Genomic DNA, 23646 nt, shown 5'->3' with positions numbered 1-23646 from the left:
AAGAGCGCGTCCACGACAGTCACACATTCCGACAAGCATGCATCTGAGACGCCGTTGGTGACGCATTGTATTAGTCGTTATTTGATAATTCAATAATTAATTTAATTAAATGATCAATCACATTGAAACATTTTACAATCCTACTAGCCCTTTATTTGTCATTCATTTGGTGAGGAACATGTAGTTTTGCGCAGCATTTGCAGACCCTATCATGCTGTTGGCCATATGCCACTGCACCAGACGCATATTGCAGTATTAAGGCTAACGATTAATTGATTGTTAATTTAAACGACGATGGATCATGGGAATTTGTGAAAATTGTCATCCCTAGTAAATATGGTTGGGTATCGTTTGAAATTGAGCAATTCAGATTAGGGCTGCAACGACGAATCGATTAAATCGATTATTAAAATAGTTGGCAACGAATTTCACTATCGATTCGTTGTGTCGCGCGACTATCAATAAGTCGCGGAGATGTTTGAGTATAAAAAAATGTGTTCAGCGCGGAGCAGAGCTATGAGGCGCCGGACTGGACGCTGCGCGCGAGAGAGACCGGGTGTGTCAGCGCGCGAGCGACAGTGTGCGAAAGATACCGAGTGTGTCTGCGCGCGAGAGAGACCGAGTTTGTCAGCGCGTGAGAGAGACCGAGTGTGTCTGCGCGCGAGCGACAGTGTGCAAAAGATACCGAGTGTGTCTGCGCGCGAGAGAGACCGAGTGTGTTTGCGCGCGAGAGAGACCGAGTGTGTCAGCGCGCGAGCAACAGTGTGCAAAAGATACCGAGTGTGTTTGCGCGCGAGAGAGACCGATTGTGTCTGCGACGCGAGAGAGGTCGATTGTGTTTGCGCGCGAGAGAGACCGAGTGTGTTTGCGCGCGAGTGTGTTTGCGCGCGAGAGAGACCGAGTGTGTCAGCGCGCAAGCAACAGTGTTCAAAAGATACCGAGTGTGTTTGCGCGCGCGAGAGACCGAGTGTGTCCGAGCATTAGTAAATTGGTACATAGGAATGTAATTATAAAGAGGCATGGAAGTTCGATAAATGGACAACAATAAATAAAACCAATTAAATTTTTACCACTGAATTAGCAGACTGTGATTTCAATCAGATATACAGAAGATGAAAACACTTTCTTGTCTGTCCCAAGTACCACTACAAGAGGAATATTTTTTCCACAATTTGCAGCACTGAATTTTTCATTCTAAATGACTCCGAGAAACTTCACTATATGCTCCGAATGGATGAGCTGCAAAATAGGCCTTACACACCATATGAGGTGGTCAATCCATTGTATTTATATTTTATGTACATTGTATTTATAATTAATATTAGGATAGACTAGAGATATTATCTTCTGTTGTAATTATTATTGTTGCTATTATTATTACCTATTATCCGACTGCACGAGACTTGTCTTTTGTGTGCATGTGCTTGTGAGTGTGAGAGTTTGTGAGTGTGTGCGTTTGTGAGTGTGTGCGTCTGTGAGTGTGAGAGTTTGAGTGTGTGCATCTGTGAGTGTGAGAGTTTGTGAGTGTGTGCGTTTGTGAGTGTGTGCGTCTGTGAGTGTGAGAGTCTTGAGTGTGTGCATCTGTGAGTGTGAGAGTCTGTGAGTGTGAGAGTTTGTGAGTGTGTGCATCTGTGAGTGTGAGAGTTTGTGTGTGCGTCTGTGAGTGTGAGAGTCTGTGAGTGTGAGAGTTTGAGTGTGTGCGTCTGTGAGTGTAAGAGTCTGTGAGTGTTAGAGTTTGAGTGTGTGCGTCTCTGAGTGTGAGAGTTTGTGAGTGTGTGCGTCTGTGAGTGTGTGCGTCTGTGAGTGTGAGAGTCTGTGAGTGTGAGAGTCTGTGAGATTGAGAGTTTGTGAGTGTGTGCATCTGTGAGTGTGAGAGTTTGAGTGTGTGCGTCTGTGAGTGTGAGAGTCTGTGAGTGTGAGAGTTTGTGAGTGTGTGCATCTGTGAGTGTGAGTCTGTGAGTGTGAGAGTTTGTGAGTGTGTGCATCTGTGAGTGTGAGAGTTTGAATGTGTGCGTCTCTGAGTGTGAGAGTCTGTGAGTGTGTGCATCTGTGAGTGTGAGAGTCTGTGAGTGTGAGAGTCTGTGAGTGTGAGAGTCTGTGAGTGTGAGAGTCTGTGAGTGAGAGAGTCTGTGAGTGTGTGCGTCTGTGAGTGTGAGAGTTTGAGTGTGTGCGTCTGTGAGTGTGAGAGTTTGTGAATGTGTGAGTTTGAGTGTGTGCGTCTGTGAGTGTGAGAGTTTGTGAATGTGTGCGTCTGTGAGTGTGAGAGTTTGAGTGTGTGCGTCTGTGAGTGTGAGAGTTTGAGTGTGTGCGCGTCTGTGAGTGTGAGAGTTTGTGAGTGTGTGCGTCTGTGAGTGTGAGAGTTTGAGTGTGTGCGTTTGTGAGTGTGAGAGTTTGAGTGTGTGCGTCTGTGAGTGTGAGAGTTTGAGTGTGTGCGCGTCTGTGAGTGTGAGAGTTTGTGAGTGTGTGCATCTGTGAGTGTGAGAGTTTGAGTGTGTGCGTCTGTGAGTGTGAGAGTTTGAGTGTGTGCGTCTGTGAGTGTGAGAGTTTGAGTGTGTGTGCGTCTCTGAGTGTGAGAGTCTGTGAGTGTGAGAGTCTGTGAGTGTGTGCATCTGTGAGTGTGAGAGTCTGTGAGTGTGAGAGTTTGAGTGTGTGCGTCTGTGAGTGTGAGAGTTTGACTGTGTGCGCGTCTGTGAGTGTGAGAGTTTGTGAGTGTGTGCGTCTGTGAGTGTGAGAGTTTGAGTGTGTGCGTCTGTGAGAGTGAGAGTTTGAGTATGTGCGTCTGTGAGTGTGAGAGTTTGTGAATGTGTGCGTCTGTGAGAGTGTGAGTGTGTGCGTCTGTGAGAGTGTGAGTGTGTGCGTCTGTGAGTGTGAGAGTTTGTGAATGTGTGCATCTGTGAGTGTGAGAGTTTGTGAGTGTGTGCGTTTGTGAGTGTGAGACTTTGTGAGTGTGTGCGTCTGTGAGTGTGAGACTTTGTGAGTGTGTGCGTTTGTGAGTGTGTGCGTCTGTGAGTGTGTGTGTCTGTGAGTGTGAGAGTTTGTGAGTGTGTGTGTCTGTGAGTGTGAGAGTCTGTGAGTGTGTGCGTCTGTGAGTGTGAGAGTTTGTGAATGTGTGCGTCTGTGAGTGTGAGAGTTTGTGAGTGTGTGCGTCTGTGAGTGTGTGAGTTTGTGAGTGTGTGCGTCTGTGAGTGTGAGACTTTGTGAGTGTGTGCGTCTGGGAGTGTGAGAGTTTGTGAGTGTGTGTGTCTGTGAGTGTGAGAGTTTGTGAGTGTGTGTGTCTGTGAGTGTGAGAGTCTGTGAGTGTGTGCGTCTGTGAGTGTGAGAGTTTGTGAATGTGTGCGTCTGTGAGTGTGAGAGTTTGTGAGTGTGTGCGTCTGTGAGTGTGAGACTTTGTGAGTGTGTGCGTCTGTGAGTGTGAGACTTTGTGAGAGTGTGTGCGTCTGTGAGTGTGAGAGTTTGAGTGTGTGCGTCTGTGAGTGTGAGAGTTTGTGAGTGTGTGCGTCTGTGAGAGTGTGAGTGTGTGCGTCTGTGAGAGTGTGAGTGTGTGCGTCTGTGAGAGTGTGAGTGTGAGAGTGTGAGAGTTTGTGAGTGTGTGCGTCTGTGAGTGTGAGAGTTTGTGAATGTGTGCGTCTGTGAGAGTGAGAGTGTGAGTGTGTGCGTCTGTGAGAGTGTGAGTGTGTGCGTCTGTGAGAGTGTGAGTGTGTGAGTGTGAGAGTTTGAGTGTGTGCGTCTGTGAGTGTGAGAGTTTGTGAATGTGTGCGTCTGTGAGAGTGTGAGTGTGTGCGTCTGTGAGAGTGTGAGTGTGTGCGTCTGTGAGAGTGTGAGTGTGTGAGTGTGAGAGTGTGTGAGTGTGTGCGTCTGTGAGTGTGAGAGTTTGTGAGTGTGTGCGTCTGTGAGTGTGAGAGTGTGAGTGTCTGCGTCTGTGAGAGTGTGAGTGTGTGAGAGTTTGAGTGTGTGCGTCTGTGAGTGTGAGAGTTTGTGAATGTGTGCGTCTGTGAGAGTGTGAGTGTGTGCGTCTGTGAGAGTGTGAGTGTGTGCGTCTGTGAGAGTGTGAGTGTGTGAGTGTGAGAGTTTGTGAGTGTGTGCGTCTGTGAGTGTGAGACTTTGTGAGTGTGTGCGTTTGTGAGTGTGTGCGTCTGTGAGTGTGAGACTTTGTGAGTGTGTGTGTCTGTGAGTGTGAGAGTCTGTGAGTGTGCATCTGTGAGTGTGAGAGTTTGTGAATGTGTGCGTCTGTGAGTGTGTGAGTTTGAGTGTGTGCGTCTGTGAGTGTGAGACTTTGTGAGAGTGTGTGCGTCTGTGAGCGTGAGACTTTGTGAGTGTGTGCGTCTGTGAGTGTGAGACTTTGTGAGAGTGTGTGCGTCTGTGAGTGTGAGACTTTGTGAGTGTGTGCGTCTGTGAGTGTGAGACTGTGAGTGAATAATTTTTTATTATTATTACTTTAACAGCTCAGGGATGTTCGAGGAGTGACCTGTTTGTGCACTTTCTGAAAATCTTTTGCACTGTGAATTTGCACTGTCAGTTCTGTTTTTGAATAAAGGGTTGGAAATTAATGATTTTTTCCCTTCTGTTTTTTTATCCGATTAATCGAAAAAAATAATCGACAGATTAATCGATTATTAAAATAATCGCTAGTTGCAGCCCTAATTCAGATTCTGCTTATCGATTCTGATTCTTATCGATTTCAAGTCGATTCTTATCTTATCGAAGTCAAACATTTAGATATCAAACTTATTCATTCTGCCTTTTTGTAAAACATTCTGTTGCAGCGGAATACCATGAAAATAAAAACCAGCAGGCTTAAGAATATGTAACTTCTAAAGTAGACTAACTATAATATCAATTTCAAACATTATTACAGGGTTCGTAAAAGGTGCTTAAAGTGCTTGAAGTACTTGAATTTGACTTTTTGAAATTTAAGTCCTTGAAAACAGGCATATTTTTGAAGAGGTACTTGAAAAGTGCTTGAATTATTAAGGGATGCACCGATACCGAGCTCATGTACTCGTAAAAATGCTCCGATACCAACAACCGATAGGCCTACTAGGCAGCGTGTAGTAACCGTCTATGATAGTAACACAGCTGTGGTGCGCGAGCTGATCAGAGGAAACCGCGCTGTGGATTGAGCGCGCAGCGGCACAGACGCGCAAGCTGGTCGAGCACATCCCTTTAAACAGACATCAGTGGAAGGTTTGTAGTTCAGTCGGATGTCAATGACAAAGACAATAAAACGAGTACATGTAACGTTAGCTTATTATTAAAGGGTTAGTTCACCCAAAAATGAAAATTAAGTCATTAATTACTCACCCCCATGCTGTACCAACCCCGTAAGACCTTCGTTCATCTTCGGAACACAAATGAAGATATTTTTGATTAAATCTGAGAGGTGGATCAGTGCTACATAGGCTGCCAGAGGGAATGAAACTTGACGGCCCAGAAAGTCATTAAAGAACATGTTTAAATATTCCATGTGCCTACAGTGGCTCAACTATAAGTTTATCAAGCGACGAGAATACTTTTTTTCCGAAAAAAAAAAACATAAATAACGACTTTATTCGACTACTCCTTTTCTTCCTTGTGGGCCTGAGACGAGAGTTCAAGAGAGATTTCCACGACGCATGCGCGAGAACTGAACAAGAAGTATTAGAAGAAGAACGTCCTCTTCTCAGTTCTCGCGCATGCGGTGAAAATTCAGGGATCGGTTACGGTATCGGTATCTCGTTCTGCAAAAAGTGGTATCAGTGCATCCCTAATTCAAAATATTGTAATTTTTTTTTTGTTTTTTTTTTTTTTGTTGAAAATATACAATTGTTTCATGCTAAATCAACACTGCAGCCCGTCTGAGATATAGAGCTATTTCTCATGGCTATGAGCATGATATTAAGTATATGATAAGTATAAAGGCCTAATACTACTTTCATTCTTCAGGTCAATCATATATATTAGTGGAAGTTTCAATATCCTTTCAATGGTTAAGGGGATTTCCCATGCCTGCCACCGCTGGTCAATGGATTGACATCTATGAAGTTTAACATCAGATACCATATAAATTTAATTTGAGTAATAAAATTAAATAAATAAAAATAATAATAAAGATATTGTTTAAGTGCCGATTGAAGTCCTTGAAATCCAAAAAAGTAGTGCTTGAAACGTCCTTGAAAGTCCTGGAATTTCATTTGACAGAGTCTGTACGAACCCTGTTATTAAAGACAAGTATACAGATAGTAATACAATAAGAACAAATAAGCGAATTATCATCAATAGCACAAATAAATACAACTGAACAAAGTTCAGAAATTTAAATAAAATGCAAAATAACACTGTATAGTTTTCTTTTTACACATGCTTTTTCTTTCTTAACTGTTTACGTTCATATAACCGACAGAAAACTCAGCTGAGTATTTTCGGACCGTATGAGAAGATGCTTTCTGTGTTCACGCTGGATGTGCCCAGCACAGAAAACAGTGCGCGACTTCTGAATTGAGTTCTCTTGCATATCTTCTTGCCCTTGAAAGGTTTAAAACCACATTAATATGCGCACACAGGGATCAATAAGCGGAATTGAAACCTTAATTCTATAAGTATCCAATTCCAGAATTGGAATAAATTTTTAGATTCCCAACCTGATGGGTAAATTTATAAAAGTACATATAATTAAAAAATATACACTACTGTTCAAAAGTTTTTTTTTTTTAAAGATAGGACACATTCAATTTAAAATAAAGCTGTTGTTTTGAACTTTATATTAATCAAAGAATTCTGAAAAAAGTAACGATTTCCACAAAAATATTAAGCAGCACAACTGTTTTCAACATTGAAAATAATCCGAAATGTTTCTTTAGCAGCAAATCATCATATTATACTGATTTCTGAAGGATCATGTGACACTGAAGACTGGAGTAATGATGCTGAATATTCAGCTTTGATCACAGGAATAAATTACATTCAATTAGAAAAAATATTTCACAATGTTACTGTTTGTACTGCATTTTTGATCAAATAAATGCAGCCTTGGTGAGCAGAAGAGACTTATTTTCAAAACATTGACAAATTTTTCAATGGTAAAGTATATACATAAATATATATTTTAATTAAATTTTTTAACTATGTACATTTGCGGCTAGCAGCACAGGTTATTGTTTTGCTCGTTAAATCATATGCAATCATATACATTCTCTCATTGAAATGGCACCTCTCACAAAATATTTAGACTTGTCCCCTCAAATTCATGTTTAAGTGGCTCTCTAACTCTAACCTTTCTTGTAGCAGTGACTAAACTTTCCTTTAGTAGTTATCTTTTAATTTAATACGAGTGAGGTTCTGAAATCAGCAGTGTCAAATGATGCAATACACAATAGTGAAGTTTATATCTCATAATTAGAGCTGCAGGATTATCACAAAAATCATAATTGCCGAATATTACCTTGAAATTGTAATTGCGATTATTAATTACGATTATCACAATTTACATTGAATTGATATATAGGCGTATTACAATACATGTTTACACAAAAATTGTTAACACACACACAAGTACTGTCCCCCTTTACTTAACATAAACATCAATTGTAAGAATGACTAATAGTAAAGACTACTAATAGATAAACATTAGGTCTATGCTAAAGCAATTAAATAGCAGTCCCAAACTAGTTTTTGGTAATACAATGTTGATATGAGCCACCACAGTCATTTAAAAATATAAAAAAATAACACAAAGTGGAAATAAAGTTGCATTTTGGGGGTATGGAAACGACAGTTACCATGGTAAATACACAATACTAACAAGAACTGTTAATGAAACAGCTCCTGGTGAATAGAATGAAAATCATACCTGTGCAAATCCTTCTCAGCTAACACGTGATTTATTGGTATTTTACTTTTATTTCGTGACTTAATAATTTACATTGTAACGACGTTGCATGCTCGTAGTTTCTTTTGCACTTTATACAGTGAAGCGATACACAGCGCGCGCCGCCGCATTTGCGCTTGCAATTGAAGAGTGCGCGCTACGCGCACAGTATACCGGCTGACAGGACAGTAAAGTCCGTTTTTCTGAGGTGAAAGTCTTTTTATTTCAGCGTACACTTACGTCACTGCCTGGTATGTCATATTGTGCTTGGTTTTCAGAAGTAGTCGTGATTCGCCTCTGATAACATAATTATGCTCTAAACACACACACGCAGAGTGGATATTCTTTTGTAATCGCGGCTTTGAACGATTACGTAATCGTGGCATCCGTGATCGTAGTCGCGATTAGAAATTCGATTAATTGTGCAGCCCTACTCATAATGAATCTTACAGGGTTGTCACATTACCAAAATTTTAGTAGTCGCTACCAATACCAGTCAAAGTTACGGTTCTCTGTACCAGTTTTGGTGCCAGAGCGAAAAACTTTTGAATTAAATACTATTAGAAAATGTCCCATTTTGTCTCGTTCATTGGCACTGTCAATCATCACAGTTTCAAAATCAATCATGCATTTAAATACAGTTGTCAATCCAGAAACTTTGCTGTGTACTGAGCAGGATGAAAAACTAAACCTTTATTCAGATTGTGAATGGGTAATATACAGAAAACAAGAGAAAAGTCTCCCTTTATAATCATTAAGACTCAATTTCTAAAGCGGAAGCTCACCGAATTCTGCACTTTCGCGAAAACTATACATTGACATCTTTAGATCAGTGTTTTTAAACTGCTGGGTCGATCTCCTTAGTCCAGACATACAAAAGAATGTGTAAAATATTTAAAACAGAGCTAGTCCTAAGTAGGCCTGTCACGATAACAAATTTTGCTGGACGATAAATTGTCCAAGAAATTATTGTGATAAACGATAATATTGATAATTAACGATAATATTGTCGTTCTGAGACCATTTTCATCTAAAATAATGATAATGCCATTCTAATGCAGGTACACCTTTTCAAAGATCAATAAACTTTTATTTCTAAAAACTATTTAAATGAACAAAACAACCAAAAACCATGAAAGCAATGGACTCTGTCTCTGTTAACAAAAAATGCACTTACCAATGTGTGACTTCCGTTCACACTGAGAATCATATGCATCATGTACTGTGTGAGCATGCGTCTCATATGAGTATGTGCGCTAGTTTGTGTGTGTGTGTGTGTGCTCGCGTCTCATATGAGTATGTGCGCTAGTTTGTGTGTGTGTGTGTGTGTGTGTGTGTGTGTGCTCGCGTCTCATATGAGTATGTGTGCTAGTTTGTGTGTGTGTGTGTGTGTGTGTGTGCTCGCGTCTCATATGAGTATGTGTGCTAGTTTGTGTGTGTGTGTGTGCTCGCGTCTCATATGAGTATGTGCGCTAGTTTGTGTGTGTGTGTGTGTGTGCTCGCGTCTCATATGAGTATGTGCGCTAGTTTGTGTGTGTGTGTGTGTGTCTCATATGTGCGTGGAGAGTTTGTGTGCGCACACGTGTCTCATATGAGTAGGCTATGTGCGTGGAGAGTTTGTGTGTGTGCGCGCGTGTCTCATATGTGCGTGGAGAGTTTGTGTGCGCACACGTGTCTCATATGAGTAGGCTATGTGCGTGGAGAGTTTGTGTGTGTGCGCGCGTGTCTCATATGTGCGTGGAGAGTTTGTGTGCGCACACGTGTCTCATATGAGTAGGCTATGTGCGTGGAGAGTTTGTGTGTGTGCGCGCGCGTGTCTCATATGTGCGTGGAGAGTTTGTGTGCGCACACGTGTCTCATATGAGTAGGCTATGTGCGTGGAGAGTTTGTGTGTGCACGCATCTCGTGTGTGTAGAGTTTGCGTGTATGTGCGTGAGCGACTTTAGGTGTGTCGTTGTGCATTTCATATGTATTTGTTTGAGCATTCAGCAGTATACATGTATGTTTGACTACTTAATATATGTGTTTGCAAGTGTTTCATATACTGTATGTGTGCGTGAATGAAGTTTGATTTAAGCCCTAGACAGCGCCTCATATGAGGGTGAGAGAGAGCGTGCGCGAGAGAGAGAGGGACGCGCTACGGCGCTCTGCAATCAAATACAATTGTGAATAGGCTCAGTAAAAAAAAAATAATAATAAATAAAAAAACATCCGAAAATCAATGTGTGGCGGTCAGCGTTGATATTGTCATCCAGTCTCTTTGGTAGAGAGAGAGAGAGAGAGAGAGAGAGAGAGAGAGAGAGAGAGAGAGAGAGAGAGAGAGAGAGAGAGAGAGAGAGAGAGACGAGGAAAACAAACAATCATGCAAATGGAAATCATCGCGGCCGGAAAAAATAATCAAGCTAATTTTTTTTTATCGTACGATTAATTGATTATTGATTATCGCGACAGGCCTAGTCCTAAGAAAGTAAGGCCCTACTTTTTTTCAAAATTCCTATAGGTGTTTTTGAACCTTATTGGAAATGTATAATCTATTGTGATGTGTTGATTAGCATATTGCTAGTAGAGAGTTAAAGGAAATAAATTTTTCCCCCTTTAAATTCCTATGGGAATTGGAGGCACTTCCTTTCTGAAGCTTTTGTGAATAGTTTACGCCTGTCAACTGTTTCATTAGTTTCATTTACTTTGCTAATCATAAATACGGCTGTATTTGCTGAGAAAAATAATAATAATAATAATAATAATAATATATTTATTTTGTATAGCGCCTTTAAAAGTAGCTTTCTCAAAGCGCTTTACAGACAGACATAACAGCAGAGTAAGACAATGTAAATACAAAAAATAAACACATAACATTATGATCATGTAAAAGCAATCCTAAAATAAAATGTTTTAAGAAGAGATTTAAAAGTCACTAAAGTTTTTGCTTCCCTGATGTCGGCCGGAAGAGAATTCCAGAGCTTAGGAGCATAGACAGAAAATGCTCGTTCACCCCACGTCTGAAGCCGTGCCTTCGGAACAACCAAAAGACCACTCTGCGAGGAGCGCAGATTGCGACGTGGTAAGTAAGGGATTAATAAGTTAGTCAAATACTGAGGTGCCAGATTGTGCAGAGATTTATAGGCCAGCATAAGGATTTTAAAATCAATACGGTACCTAACAGGTAGCCAGTGCAGGCACTCCAAGACCGGGGTTATATGGTCCCTGGCCCTGACCCCAGACAGTACTCTAGCAGCTGAAGTTTGAAGATATTGCAATTTATCCAATGATGATTTAGATACCCCAGCTAGAAGACCATTGCAGTAGTCAATGCGCGAGAAGACAAAAGAGTTTATCAACTTCTCAGCTACCGAGAAGGACAGCATGGGACGTAGCCGGGCTATATTTCTGAGGTGATAAAATTATGTTTTAACTGTATTTTGGATAAAAGGCTCAAATGACAGTGTGGCGTCAAATATGACACCCAGATTTTTTAATTTGGTCTTAAACTCCAATGCAACGCCATCAACAGATAGAGTAGGGGACCCAACCTTTCGCAGTTGATGAGGAGATCCAATGAGCATGACTTTATGAAATTATTGGACATCCAAGTCTTTATCTCAGCAATACAGTTAGAAAGATGCCCAACGTTCACTTGCTGACCCGGTCTAGTATGTATATAAATCTGTGTATCGTCAGCATAATAGTGATAGTTAAGGTTGAGAGAATGTAGTAATTGACCAAGTGGATAGATGTACATACTAAAGAGTAAAGGACCCAAGACTGATCCTTGAGGAACACCCGTATGAACAGAGCCAACTTTGGACCTATAACCACCCATAAAAACAAATTGACTGCGGTCAGTGAAATAGGACTTGAACCAGTCAAGAACAGTCTCTGATAAACCCAAAACATGTTCGAGGCGATTGAGTAATAGGGCATGGTCAATAGTGTCAAAGGCTGAACTGAGATCCAAGAGAATGAGAATAGACGTGGAGCCGGAGTCAGAGGCAATTAGTAAGTCATTAGCGACTTTCACCAATGCAGTCTCAGTGCTGTGCAATTTTCGAAATCCTGATTGATGAGGCTCAAATAGTTTATTTTCAATTAAGTGCTTGTTTAATTGTGCTGCGACCACACCCTCCAAGATTTTTGACAGAAATTAGAGATTTGAGATTGGGCGATAATTTGACAAATTTTTCACCTCAGAATTTTGCTTTTTTTAAACCGGAGTAACCGCAGCAGTTTTAAGTGCTGCTGGCACCTCCCCGGATGATAAAGAGTAATTTATTATTGCAAGAACTGAGGGACATAAAGGACCAAAGCAGGATTTATACAGGCTACCAGGCATAGGATCAAGTATGCAAGTGGTAGCTTTCATACTAGAAACCTGGTTGCAGAGCATCTCAGATTGTACTAAAGTGAATTTGGATAAAGGAGTGCCAGAGAAACTAGGAGTAATAACTGAAAGATCAGCAGACTGCAAGGTATGAATATTTGTGCGAATATTGTTGATTTTTTCACTGAAAGATTTGAGAAACTCATTACACAGCCAGTCAGATGAAGTCAAAAAACTGACACTATCTGCTTTGAGTAGACTGTTAATTGTATGAAAGAGCTTCCTGGGATTTCTTTGATTATTCTCAATAATGTTTGAGAAATAGCCAGATCTTGCAGTTTCAATGGCTACTCTGTAGTTTGACAAGGAATTTTTCCAGGCCTGGTGGAACACATTTAAACCAGAGTAACGCCATTTTCGCTCTAATTTTCGACACACAGCCTTCTGTATAAGTAAATCACCATTATACCAGGGGGCTGACTGTGCAAATGAAACATTACGTGTTTTTATGGGTGCAAAGGTGTCCAAGTTGGCTGTAAGAACATTATTAAATACTGAAATTTTATCCTCAAGAAGAGCAGAAGACATGTCATCTAAAGAAGAGACAATCGAGTTTGCAAAGGTAACATGATCAATTGATTGCCATTTACGGAATGAAATAGTTCGTGAAGTCTCTCTACTAGAATGAAATGTCTCAATGTTAAAGAAGATGGCTAGATGATCAGAAAGTCCAACATCCACAAAAGAGAGATTAGAAAGAGATAAGTCATTTGCAATAATTAAATCTAACGTGTGTCCTTTACAGTGAGTGGGGACATTCACAAACTGAGATAAATTAAAACAGTCCAAGAGTGATAGAAAGTCCTTGGCCAAGAGACAGGCTTTCTGATCTACATGTATGTTAAAATCACCGCGAATCAAAATTCTCTTAAATCTGACAATCAATATAGAAAGAAGATCAGCAAACTCAGACAGAAAGTCCTTATTCAGTTTAGAAGGTCGATAGATAGTGACTATAACAGAATGGAGAGCTGAGTGAGTATCAAACACATTTAAAACAAGACATTCAATAGTGTTAGGAGGAGAAATGGACACTGGATGAATCTTGTATTGCAGTTTGTAAACAACTATGATACCACCACCTCTACCTGTAGTTCGTGGAACGTCAATTAGTCCAAAGCCCGCTGGAGTCAGCTGATTAAAAAGAAAACCATCGTCCTGTTTGTGCCATGTTTCCGTAATAAAAAAAAAGTCCAGCTTCTTGTCCATAATAAAATCCGCCAGCAATAAAGCTTTGTTGTTCACAGAGCGCACGTTAAGTAGCGCGGCTTTTAGAGGGCTTGCAGACACCGCATCACAGGAATGCCGCTCGTACGGCAGAGCAGAAAAGTTAGTAACATCAACCCCAGAGGAAGACAGTCTTTTAATCCTTCGCCGGCAGTTCAAAACTGGGATAGAAGACGACGAGGAAGAGACGTAACTTCGCCCTGTGCTCCGATGAATATACCGTTTGGGCCGCAGTAATCCAGCCCGGTCACAGTAGTCGTAGGTGTCCCCCGACAGATGGTAATTCCGCTTCAGGGATAAGAGCTGGCGAGAGGTGTACTGTAAGGCCATGTTCCTTGAAGCCTCGTCTGCACCCGCTCCAAAAAAGCCTATCTGTGAGTCCACAGAGCCGATAGGAAGCAACCAGGCCGACATCAAAAAAAGCAATCTCCCGACATACATGAAGAAAGCACAACGCATCACAACGGAGAGAGGAGCGGCAGCCAGAGAGCGCCAGCGTACCCTTGTCAGCAATGTCCACTACATCTCAAACTGTGACAAGTGCAAACAAATTATGCTAGAGTATGCTAAAATCTAGCTTTTTAGTTTTGGGTTTGAATTCTGTATGGAAATTTATATTATGGTACATTAGGATTGGTTTCAAATGATGCTTCTAAAAGAATTATGGATTTTTGCCTAGATCACAGGCCTAGACAGCTGGATAATGGAAAGCTAGCAATGGCTAAAAGACGATCCAGGTTATTTGGAAAGCAACAGTGCTATGCGTTTCACAGATGTTTTCACGAGGAATGGCGAGTGGGATGATGGAACGAACTTGAGTGCAAGCTGTGCATATTCTCAGTTTGGCAGCCATATTGGAATTTTCACCCTATAATGAAATAGTTTAATACATTCCTCCTCCATGATTCAAGTGATGAATGAGTAAACCTATTTAGTGGCTTTGCATATAAACTTTATGAGAATCTATTTTGTGGGAACTTGTGGTTCTTTTAAGTGGGAGTGGATTTCACTCATTTCACTCGGATGTCACTTTAGTCTACTTATGAATGTAGTTAAAGGGATAGTTCCCCAAAAATGAAAATTATCTCATCATCATCATCATCATATACACAGTATGCACCCTCATATAATTTGAAACCCTTGTTTTTCTTTTTTCGAGGAACAAAGCATTTGGTTACACTTTATTGGTTACTATTTATTACTTTATGAATGAAAGTGAATGGTGACTAGCGACTATAAAGGCATACAGTAACTTTGTCCGATAAGAATACATGAGCATAAACTATGATGGAAACATCAAAAAAGTCATGTGACTGCGTGACTGGACGTCATAACTGGACTAACCAGCCTGACTGTTCTTGGTGCACAGCGTCTGAAATGTTGTTTTGGTCGTTCTGAAATTCCTGAGCCAAAGTCTGTCGTTAAAGTGGTTCGGTATAATTAGCTCCCAGAACGACTGCACGGAAACGCCTCTGAAAGCAAGATAACACGACCGGGTTTATTGTTGTTTTGTCTGCACGCTCTGAGCCGCAAGTCATTAATTATATTTTAAAATAGACCCACAGTTTAGGGCTGTACGATATTGAAGAAAAGTGCGATATGAGATAACTCATTAAATAATGCGATATTCGATACGCGATACAATAATGCTTAAAGTGTGTAAAATAAACTTAAATTATCTTTAAAATATCTTTAAAATTATATAACCTAAATACGCGTTTCATTTAACAACAGAAACTGAATAATCAAATGTACAAATAAAACACTGCTTAGTTTTCACTCTATGAATTAAATATATACTGACTCTTATTAAAGCTACAAAAGTTATTCAGCCACGAGCGGTGAGTGATTTTTCTCTTTGTCTTTTGTTCATGACCCCAGTTATTGCAATATGCATATCGTGAAATATACATTTGCGATATTTCTATATATTGTGCAGCCCTACCACAGTTCTTCTCCTACCGCAGCCGTTCTTTATTCACAAATGTTTCAAGCATATTCCAAGTTAAAGTTGAAACTTTGGATGGAAACACAGCTAATTAGCAATACATTTTTAAAGCATTGATTAACCTTTGCTTATGTTAGTTAATAAAAATGTATTAATGTTAACAAGAACAGTACACCGTTTGACCTTATGAATGTATTATTAAATGTTGAGATTAACATAAACTAAGATTTATGAATGCTGTAGATTTATTCAGTGTTCATATTAATTAATGTAGTTTACTAATGCTAACAAATTATACCTTATTGTGAGGTGTTACCATGAATTTCACATTTGTCTTTATTTTCACATGGATTGAAGCGGATCTCTTTATGCACTGAAAGTGGGTCATGTGAGCAATATTCATTTCACTGTTTTGAGTTTTTAACTTGAAATGTGAAGCTGTTTTCAGACTTAACAAAATATGATACAATTGATATTTCTAACAAATTATTATTTAGCAAATTTGCATAAAAAAATAAAAAGGGGAAATTATCTAAAGCGATTAAGTACATTCATTCATTTGTAAAGCATCTAATTCACTGGATTATCCAAAAGTAGACATTGTGTGTGTGTGTGTGTGTGTGTGTGTGTGTGTGTGTGTGTGTGTGTGTGTGTCTGTGTGTGTGTACCATACATAGCTATGCCATATATACTATCACAGTGATATAAAATAACCGTTATATGTTAGTTTACTGGCATGTGTGCCTAAGGACCCTTGTTATATAATCATAATTCACATTGCGGTTCACCCTCTTTCGCCTGCCTGATGCATAAACACAAACACTTTTCTTCTCATTTTATCATATCTCTCTCTGTCTGTCTCTTCTCAGTATCATCAACAGGCCTTATTTGTCATAGTGCCACAGCTCTGTCAGATCTTCCTTTTTTGGAAGTGCTTTGCTCATCTTTGCCTCTGAAAGGTCTCGCAGGCAGTGAAAATGTACTTGAAAGCCTCCGGATATTTAACGCTATAGACCTCCAGTAAAAGAGTGTTTACCATCTCACTGAACCACATAAGGAAACTGACATATTGTGTAATCTTACGCTAACTGATGGAAGACACCGTAAACCGAACAGACAGCTTTATTTAAGAACAATGTCCACTCTTTGATTTCATCAGCAGTGTGTTCTTGGCCAAAGAGGTTTTTATTGGGAATTTATTGACGAAAACCAGATCTCTTGGGATAAAACATGACGGTTTCAATGAACAGTATCAAGTTCTGATGGAAAAACAACACGTTTACTTTATTAGATTGGGGGGGGGGGGATCAAGACATTTGGAGACTTTTGAACATGCGTATTGTACAAACACACATTCAAAGGTTTGGGTTTGATACCATTGTTTTAAAAAATGTTTTAGAAAGAACTAGTCTCTTGTTCTCACTAAAGCTGCATTTATTTGATGCAAAGCATCATTATTCCAGTCTTCAGTGTCACATGATCCTTCAAAAATCATTCTAATATGCTGATTTTAATTCCATGCAATAGTTTGAGACAAACAAGTGGAAATGCTTTTTAAAATGCTTACGCAGTAATCATAAACCATTTGAAAAGTCATGGAAATTCATTGGTGAAAAAGGCCGGGAACTCTGGTACTTAGTATGCATGAAATGAAATACCCAGGTGACCTACTATGTTTGTCAAAATGTGCAGTTTGCAACCAGAACACATGGAGTGAGACTGGACCCCACAAAGCAATGCGACTAACGCAACACTCAATTTCATCTGATATCAACCACAATAGTTTTAACAACCTTTTCTTGGCTTAATATTTTTTGATATGACTGGGAAGACCATATCACACAAAATTCGATACAAATTCAGACATTTCCTTTCCTAAGATGATGATTGGACATTACCATTATTTTTATCAAAAGTTGAATTTAGCTTTTGTTTTTATACTTTTCGAATTTATGTTAAACTATTTGTAATTTTGAGAGATTATTTTTTCCTTTCAAACTAACTGAAATAAAATAAGTGTCTGGATTTTAGTTGTTTTATTTCAAGTAACAGAACTGTTAGGCAGTAATGCAGTAAGCAGTGTCCTTATATCCCATGCTGATCCAGAGAACGCAGAGGGCGCTGAGCAGTGTTTACATTAGCAGTAATGTGGCAATGCTAATTTATGAGCCCTATGTGGTGCCATTGTGGCAGCTTACATAACAGACTAAAGGCTCCATCATCTCTGACCAGAGGTCTATTTAACATCTAAACAGTGCTGTGTAAATATTTCTTGGGGTGGCATGATGTTTTTAAACCGTACACCATCATTAGACGTTCTTAAGAAGCTCAGTCTCATCTAAATCTTGTCACGATCTTCACTGTTCTCATTTTGCTGTTTTCCCTTGTTTTCTCAGAGCTGACTCTTGGTTTAAGAGCGACACCGTTCAAATTCACCAGCTCAACTCTCTCATCTGGATCCTCTGTTAAGGTATTTAACATAAAACAAAACTGTATTTGCATGCAGATGAGACATTGAAAACCTCTACTCACCATTTGCCCTGAGGTCCACTTTTAATATTAGTCAGTATTTTAATATGAATTATCCATCTTCTCTTTTTTTTTTTTTTTTGCTGCTGTGCCCTTATGGCCTTTACGTAAACGTCATCTTTGCATATTAAATTAGTAACGGCTCACATATAAATTATTTCCAGTGTAGTGTTTCTATAGGATCTGATTTGTTCCCTGATAGACACTCACCTCTGAATTACACTGTCTCAGTGTAAATTTGACACTTTAAATCGTCTCTTCACTCACTAATGAAACAGTTGACAGGCGTGAACTATTCACAAAAGCTTCAGAAAGGAAGTGCCTCCAGGACCAAAGATGTTGTTTCCTCTGTTCGTGGGAAAGAAACCCTACAATGACCTGTGAATGTCATGCACACTTTCACATTATTAAGTTGTCATAAAATCATAATTTCAAATGAATATATATGTAAATATCAAATATGATATATATAGAATGCATGCATGTCAATCAAAAAATTTAAATAATTGCACATTTTTGTATTTATATAGTTTTTCATATATTTTTAATATTGTAATACTTTCACATTGAATCTCTAAAATTATAGAAACACATAAATATATTCTAAATATTTGTTTAATGACATTTTTTTTACCAAGCACTGTGAATGAAGGGACTGAGACCAGTATTGATACTTATGTCTCTATTAAATAGATTTCCTGCTAAAATTTAACCATTATAACCATTTAGCATTATAGTATCATTGAAAGCTATCAATTTTAACGTTTTAATAGGCTTTAAAAAATATAAGAACTTTTAATTTAACTTAAAACAATATATTCACATAAACCCATTGTAATAAATGTCACATTTAACTGTGCCTTTAATATACAGGGTTCAACGCTAAGGTTGTAAACAGTGCTTTACACAGTATTCTCTGCATTAATTATGAATTGAATATAGATTAATCCTTATTAAAGCTACAAAAAAGATTCAGTCAAGAGCAGTGTTTTGTTCTTTGATTAACATTAATGACAGACACAAGTTCACATAGGTTTTTTTAGGCTGCTGTCACTTTAAGACCAGATGCACATGACGTGAATCTGACGCCATCCCATTTTCTCACAACTTTGTTCATTTAACACTTTTTAACTCATTTAAGACTTGAATGAATGATAGCGTGATCTTATACTGTAGCACAGCCAAAGGATGACTGAAAAAGACTCGGATGCCTCGTTAATAATTGCGTTAAGATGTGTTGCCAGATCTCCCTAGAAAAATAAGGCCAAAACAAGAGACTTGCCTCACCAGAATAAGACCTAATACGGGACTGTATTCTTTAAAAAAGCATAAAACAACATAACTGCTCATAAATAAGCGACTTTATAAAAAAAATGCTTATAAAAAGCAGACATGGCAACAGAGCACGCGCTATAAAAGCCACTGCTTGTAAAAAGGTTGAACAAAACACAGCGCCTCTGTCAACAGTGGTTTACTTTAAATTGTCTGACACAATACGTTTCAAATCACTAAGATAACTTCAGTCAGAAAGCACAGACACCAAACAAGCTGAACTGTTTGCATTAGTGTTTGTAGTTCGCAGCTGCACGATGCCAAAACATTTGATTTGTTATTTGACATCATAGCAATTGTGGGAGTGACTATGATTCAGTCTCACCTTTAGAACTCTCAAACATTTGGTGTGTGTGTGTGTCAGTAAGTGTGTGTGTGTGTGTGTGTGTTAGTAAGTGTGTGTGTAGCCTTTGTGAGTTAGTCATCCTCAGTCTCCCCTAATAGCTAATACAGAACCGGTTAAGAGGCCAGAGTGTAATAAACTCTTAAATGGCTGACATCTGCAATTTTGTGACCAATTATGGATAACAGCCCTTGTTTGTTCAGACACTTAATTGCATGTTAAAATGTATCATTGTTTAAATTTATAATAAATGCAGTTAAGGTGAATTTTAGAGAGTTTTTGACACACTTAAGTACATTGTTAGTACTTATTATTGTCTTGTGAAATATGATTAAAGTTTACTACTGAATTTACTGACATGCATTTATGGTAAACTAAAATATACGTTACTATCATTTTTATTGAAACTTTAAATGCAATGCATTTAAATATATTTGTTTAAACATTTGTAATGACGAGGTTTCACTTGAATACATTTAAAATATATTAACTTTAAATGTAATATTGAATAACACGCTAGTGAAAGTTATAATCAATTATACTACAGGGCCGTTGAATGCTTCATTCTGATTGGTTGATGAATATTTTAAGGTGTGCAATTATTTTCTGGGAAGTGCACAGATTAAGTAGTTCCATGCATTACTTTGCCAAATTATTTAAGTTATTTAAAAGATCTACAGCAGTAAAGTAGTTTCACGACTGAAAAGCTGCATGAGATTTGTCAGTAGCGAGGTTTTAAACGTACAAGTTCGCTATTAGCCGAGGCGCTGCTGCCGAACACAGTTGAGAATTGCACAGAACGAGGTCATTCACACACACACACACACACACACACACACACACACACACACACACACACACACACACACACAAGCAATCTCTCTAATAACTTGATTTGTCGGCATATCAATGGCTGAAGCCTCTGTTACTAGCTCTAAAATTACATTTTGGAATAAGCAACTGAGGCATGGGATGAGATGCGTAAGAAATTACTCCTACATACAAGCGTTTTAAAGGACAAAAACCTGACAATTGTCTTTAAATAAAACACTGGTTACCACACCTCAACACATTGATCATATAAATGAAGTAATTGACTCCGGGATGTTGAATTATTAGGAAAATAATGCAACAGCCCATCATCAGTTATTCCATGCATACTTTAGGTTGGTCAACACATGAAAATAGTGTTAGCAGTTATTAAGCAGAATCCTTTCTAATACTTTTAATTAGAGTTAGTTGAGTTGTACAGTAGTTGCAAAGTTACTTATACTTAGTAGAATGTCTGAAGTGGACTATTGAAATAGGGTTATCTGGCCTTTTATTTCATTAGTATTGTATTATCTACAAGTACAGTTTTTTTTTAAATATACTTTTAAGATTTGAAGTACACTACAAGTCCATAATCAATATAATTAAGCACACTTTTAAACAAGGGAGGAAAAGATGTTCCTATGCGCTTAAATTAAGGTATAATATTTGTAGTCATAAGAACTAGTAAATAAGTAGATGCATTTTTTTTTTTTTTTTGCTGGTAATTCCCTTTGCATCTCTAACACATGTGGGGCAGTGTGGTAATCTCGTTAAAGGATAAGCACTAACGGTTCATTAGCAGGTTGGTGAGGCTTTTACGCACAAATGAGGGATTAATGTCTCTGTGTGAACGCGACAGAAGAAAGAGAAAGCCTTGAGGGAAAACACAGACAGCAGGGATCATGATTTGACTGCAAACTTCTATACGACAATCTAGTACAGAGGTAAATATGAGTTTGATTTGAGGAGTAGCTTGTTTTGTACTAGCAAACATTCACCTGAACAGGATTTGGTTGAGCTTTATTACAAGTACAATGACAGACAAATGTAAAGCACTGTTGAAGTTAACAACTGATCGTAACGGATGCATTTGGGTGGTCGTAAAATGGATATTGTTTCCCCTTTGCTTCTCTGTTCCTTTTAAAGTAATTTCCTCAACGGTTGTTCGAGGTACAGGTTGTACTAGACGTAGTTCAAACCTTTTAACACTAATGCAAGGTTTGGAGAGACTTGATGTGAAAACCAAAAAGGAGTGGTATACGGAAAATCGTCTAAAACTGCCCCAACCGACTGAAGTTTTTAGTGTGAAAGCAAAAATGTCACTCAAGTTGACACAGCTGATCAATATGTGGATCAATATTTTGTGCCGATGACGGTGTGTGTGGGGTTATCCAGCTAGATGTGATTGAAATAGAAATCAAGCGAACACCAAAATTTCTTTTTTACATTATTATTCTTCAAATTGTATGAGTTTAATTAGGCCTTTCAACATTAATGTAGTTGGACTAGCCGGTCTTTGTGTTATTCAGCTACTTTTTATAGTTTATGTACTTTATATACTAGTCAAGACACCAGTGATATGTGTGGACACAGCAATTTTTTGAGGTATATGCTTTTTTTGGAGAGTATTTAAATGAATCATGCAACACGTTGTCCATTGTATTAGTTAACTTTTAGTCAAGGGCAAAAAAAAAGTTATATATCACCCTAGTATTCGTAGAATGGAATAACGTCATTGATGCCATGTTCAGTGCTAGTGAACATATATATTTAAATACTTTGTGTTTGTGTAATTCGTGCTATTCAGCTTATGCTAACCACAGTCCCACTGACTATTTCTGGATATCCACCACACAATGCCAACCTGTACTTTTCACTGCCCTTTCTTAGAAGGAAGCCGTAACCTTTTCATTTCATACGTTGGTGTCTATAAGGAAAACAGACTTTTTTTTAAAAACAAAACTTTCCCCAGGAAATGCTGCATGGCCATTTCTTCCGGCTGTGCATGCTTAAATTCTTCACAAGGTTTGTTTTGTTGGCTCTGTTTTACTGCTTGTGGTGGTATATTTAGATGCTCTGTTTTAAACTATGCAAGATATTTTTAGTTGCATGGCTGAGCGCCTGACGGTCATTGTCGCTCGAATGAGACTGAACTGATTGGAATAGCTGTCTGAGCCTCAAATATATGCTGACACAGTCATGCAATTGAATGATCCTTCATCTGGGCCAACAAGTTCAGAAGTGGTTTTGGCCTCTCAAAGTTTCCCAATGACAGCTAAAGCCCGTTTTAGTTAAGACAACTGCTGCGCTACATCAAATCAAGGCCAAAAATCTGAAATGTGAAACAGGACAGTAGCGCTTTCAACCAAATGCTTGTATAATGGGGTTTTCTTTAATGTACAGTAGTGACAAATTTACCACGTCAGCATTACAGTAAGTCAGTTCTTGATCATACAGATGCTTACTTCCAATTATCTCATCAAAATGGACATTTTATAAAACCCAATGTTATTGTAAGTTTTTTCATATTTTATTGCATCATGCTTTGTTGGGACAACTTGTCCAGCAAAAAGAAATTAGCCTGTCTACACTGTACACACAAATGTTGCATAATGTTTCAGTCCTATGATAAAGCAAACTTAAAGATAGCTTGAAAAGAAAATGCTACTTATTTTTTTATTTTATTTTTACAATCGACTGGAAACGCTCATTCAAATCTGCCTTCATCCAGTCAACAACCAATGACAGCCTTACTATATATATATATATATATATATATATATATATATATTGCTCACAGATGTATGTCACACTCACAATACAAAAACAGATCTGTTGCTACTTTGCTTCATTGTAACTTTAAAACCTGTAATAAGGTTTAAAACCTGTAAAAGGTTAGTATCGAGGATAAACTGAAATTCACAGCATTTCAACACATCTTCTTCTCACATATTGAAGGGTAAAACCGTCCTTATGCGACTACGCATTACTTTACGGAGAGTTTGCGACCTACTAACTAAGTTCTGCCTTAAAGAACAAATGGTGCAACCGAGTTACTTACAAACCGGCTAGTAGTTAGTAAGCCTCTGGTGTGGACACTACATTTCAATTTAAGTAAGAACTTACAAACGGCTGGTGCAACCCTACCCTGATGATGTAGTACGTCTGTTACTAAGATTTAAGGTTTTTCAGACATCTTAACAAAAAAGCTAATAAACCGTTTGTGCCTTGGA

General features: G+C 38.6%; 1 protein-coding gene across 5 annotated transcripts in view; it reads left to right on the top strand.

The window, feature by feature from the left end:
- The window catches only part of smtnb (smoothelin b), an 86771-nt gene that overhangs the window by 39588 nt on the left and 23537 nt on the right, over positions 1-23646 (top strand). For all 5 annotated transcript variants that reach the window (XM_077206785.1, XM_077206783.1, XM_077206784.1 and 2 more), the window contains one exon: positions 17793-17866. In XM_077206785.1, the coding sequence (XP_077062900.1) occupies positions 17793-17866 (74 nt within the window). The remainder of the gene's footprint in view (positions 1-17792; positions 17867-23646) is intronic.

This window comes from Siphateles boraxobius, unplaced genomic scaffold, assembly GCF_051911475.1.
Source record: "Siphateles boraxobius isolate OS27281-9 unplaced genomic scaffold, OSU_SipBor_1 56, whole genome shotgun sequence".
Lineage (NCBI taxonomy): Eukaryota > Metazoa > Chordata > Actinopteri > Cypriniformes > Leuciscidae > Siphateles > Siphateles boraxobius.
This window is presented reverse-complemented; position numbering and strand designations above follow the sequence as displayed.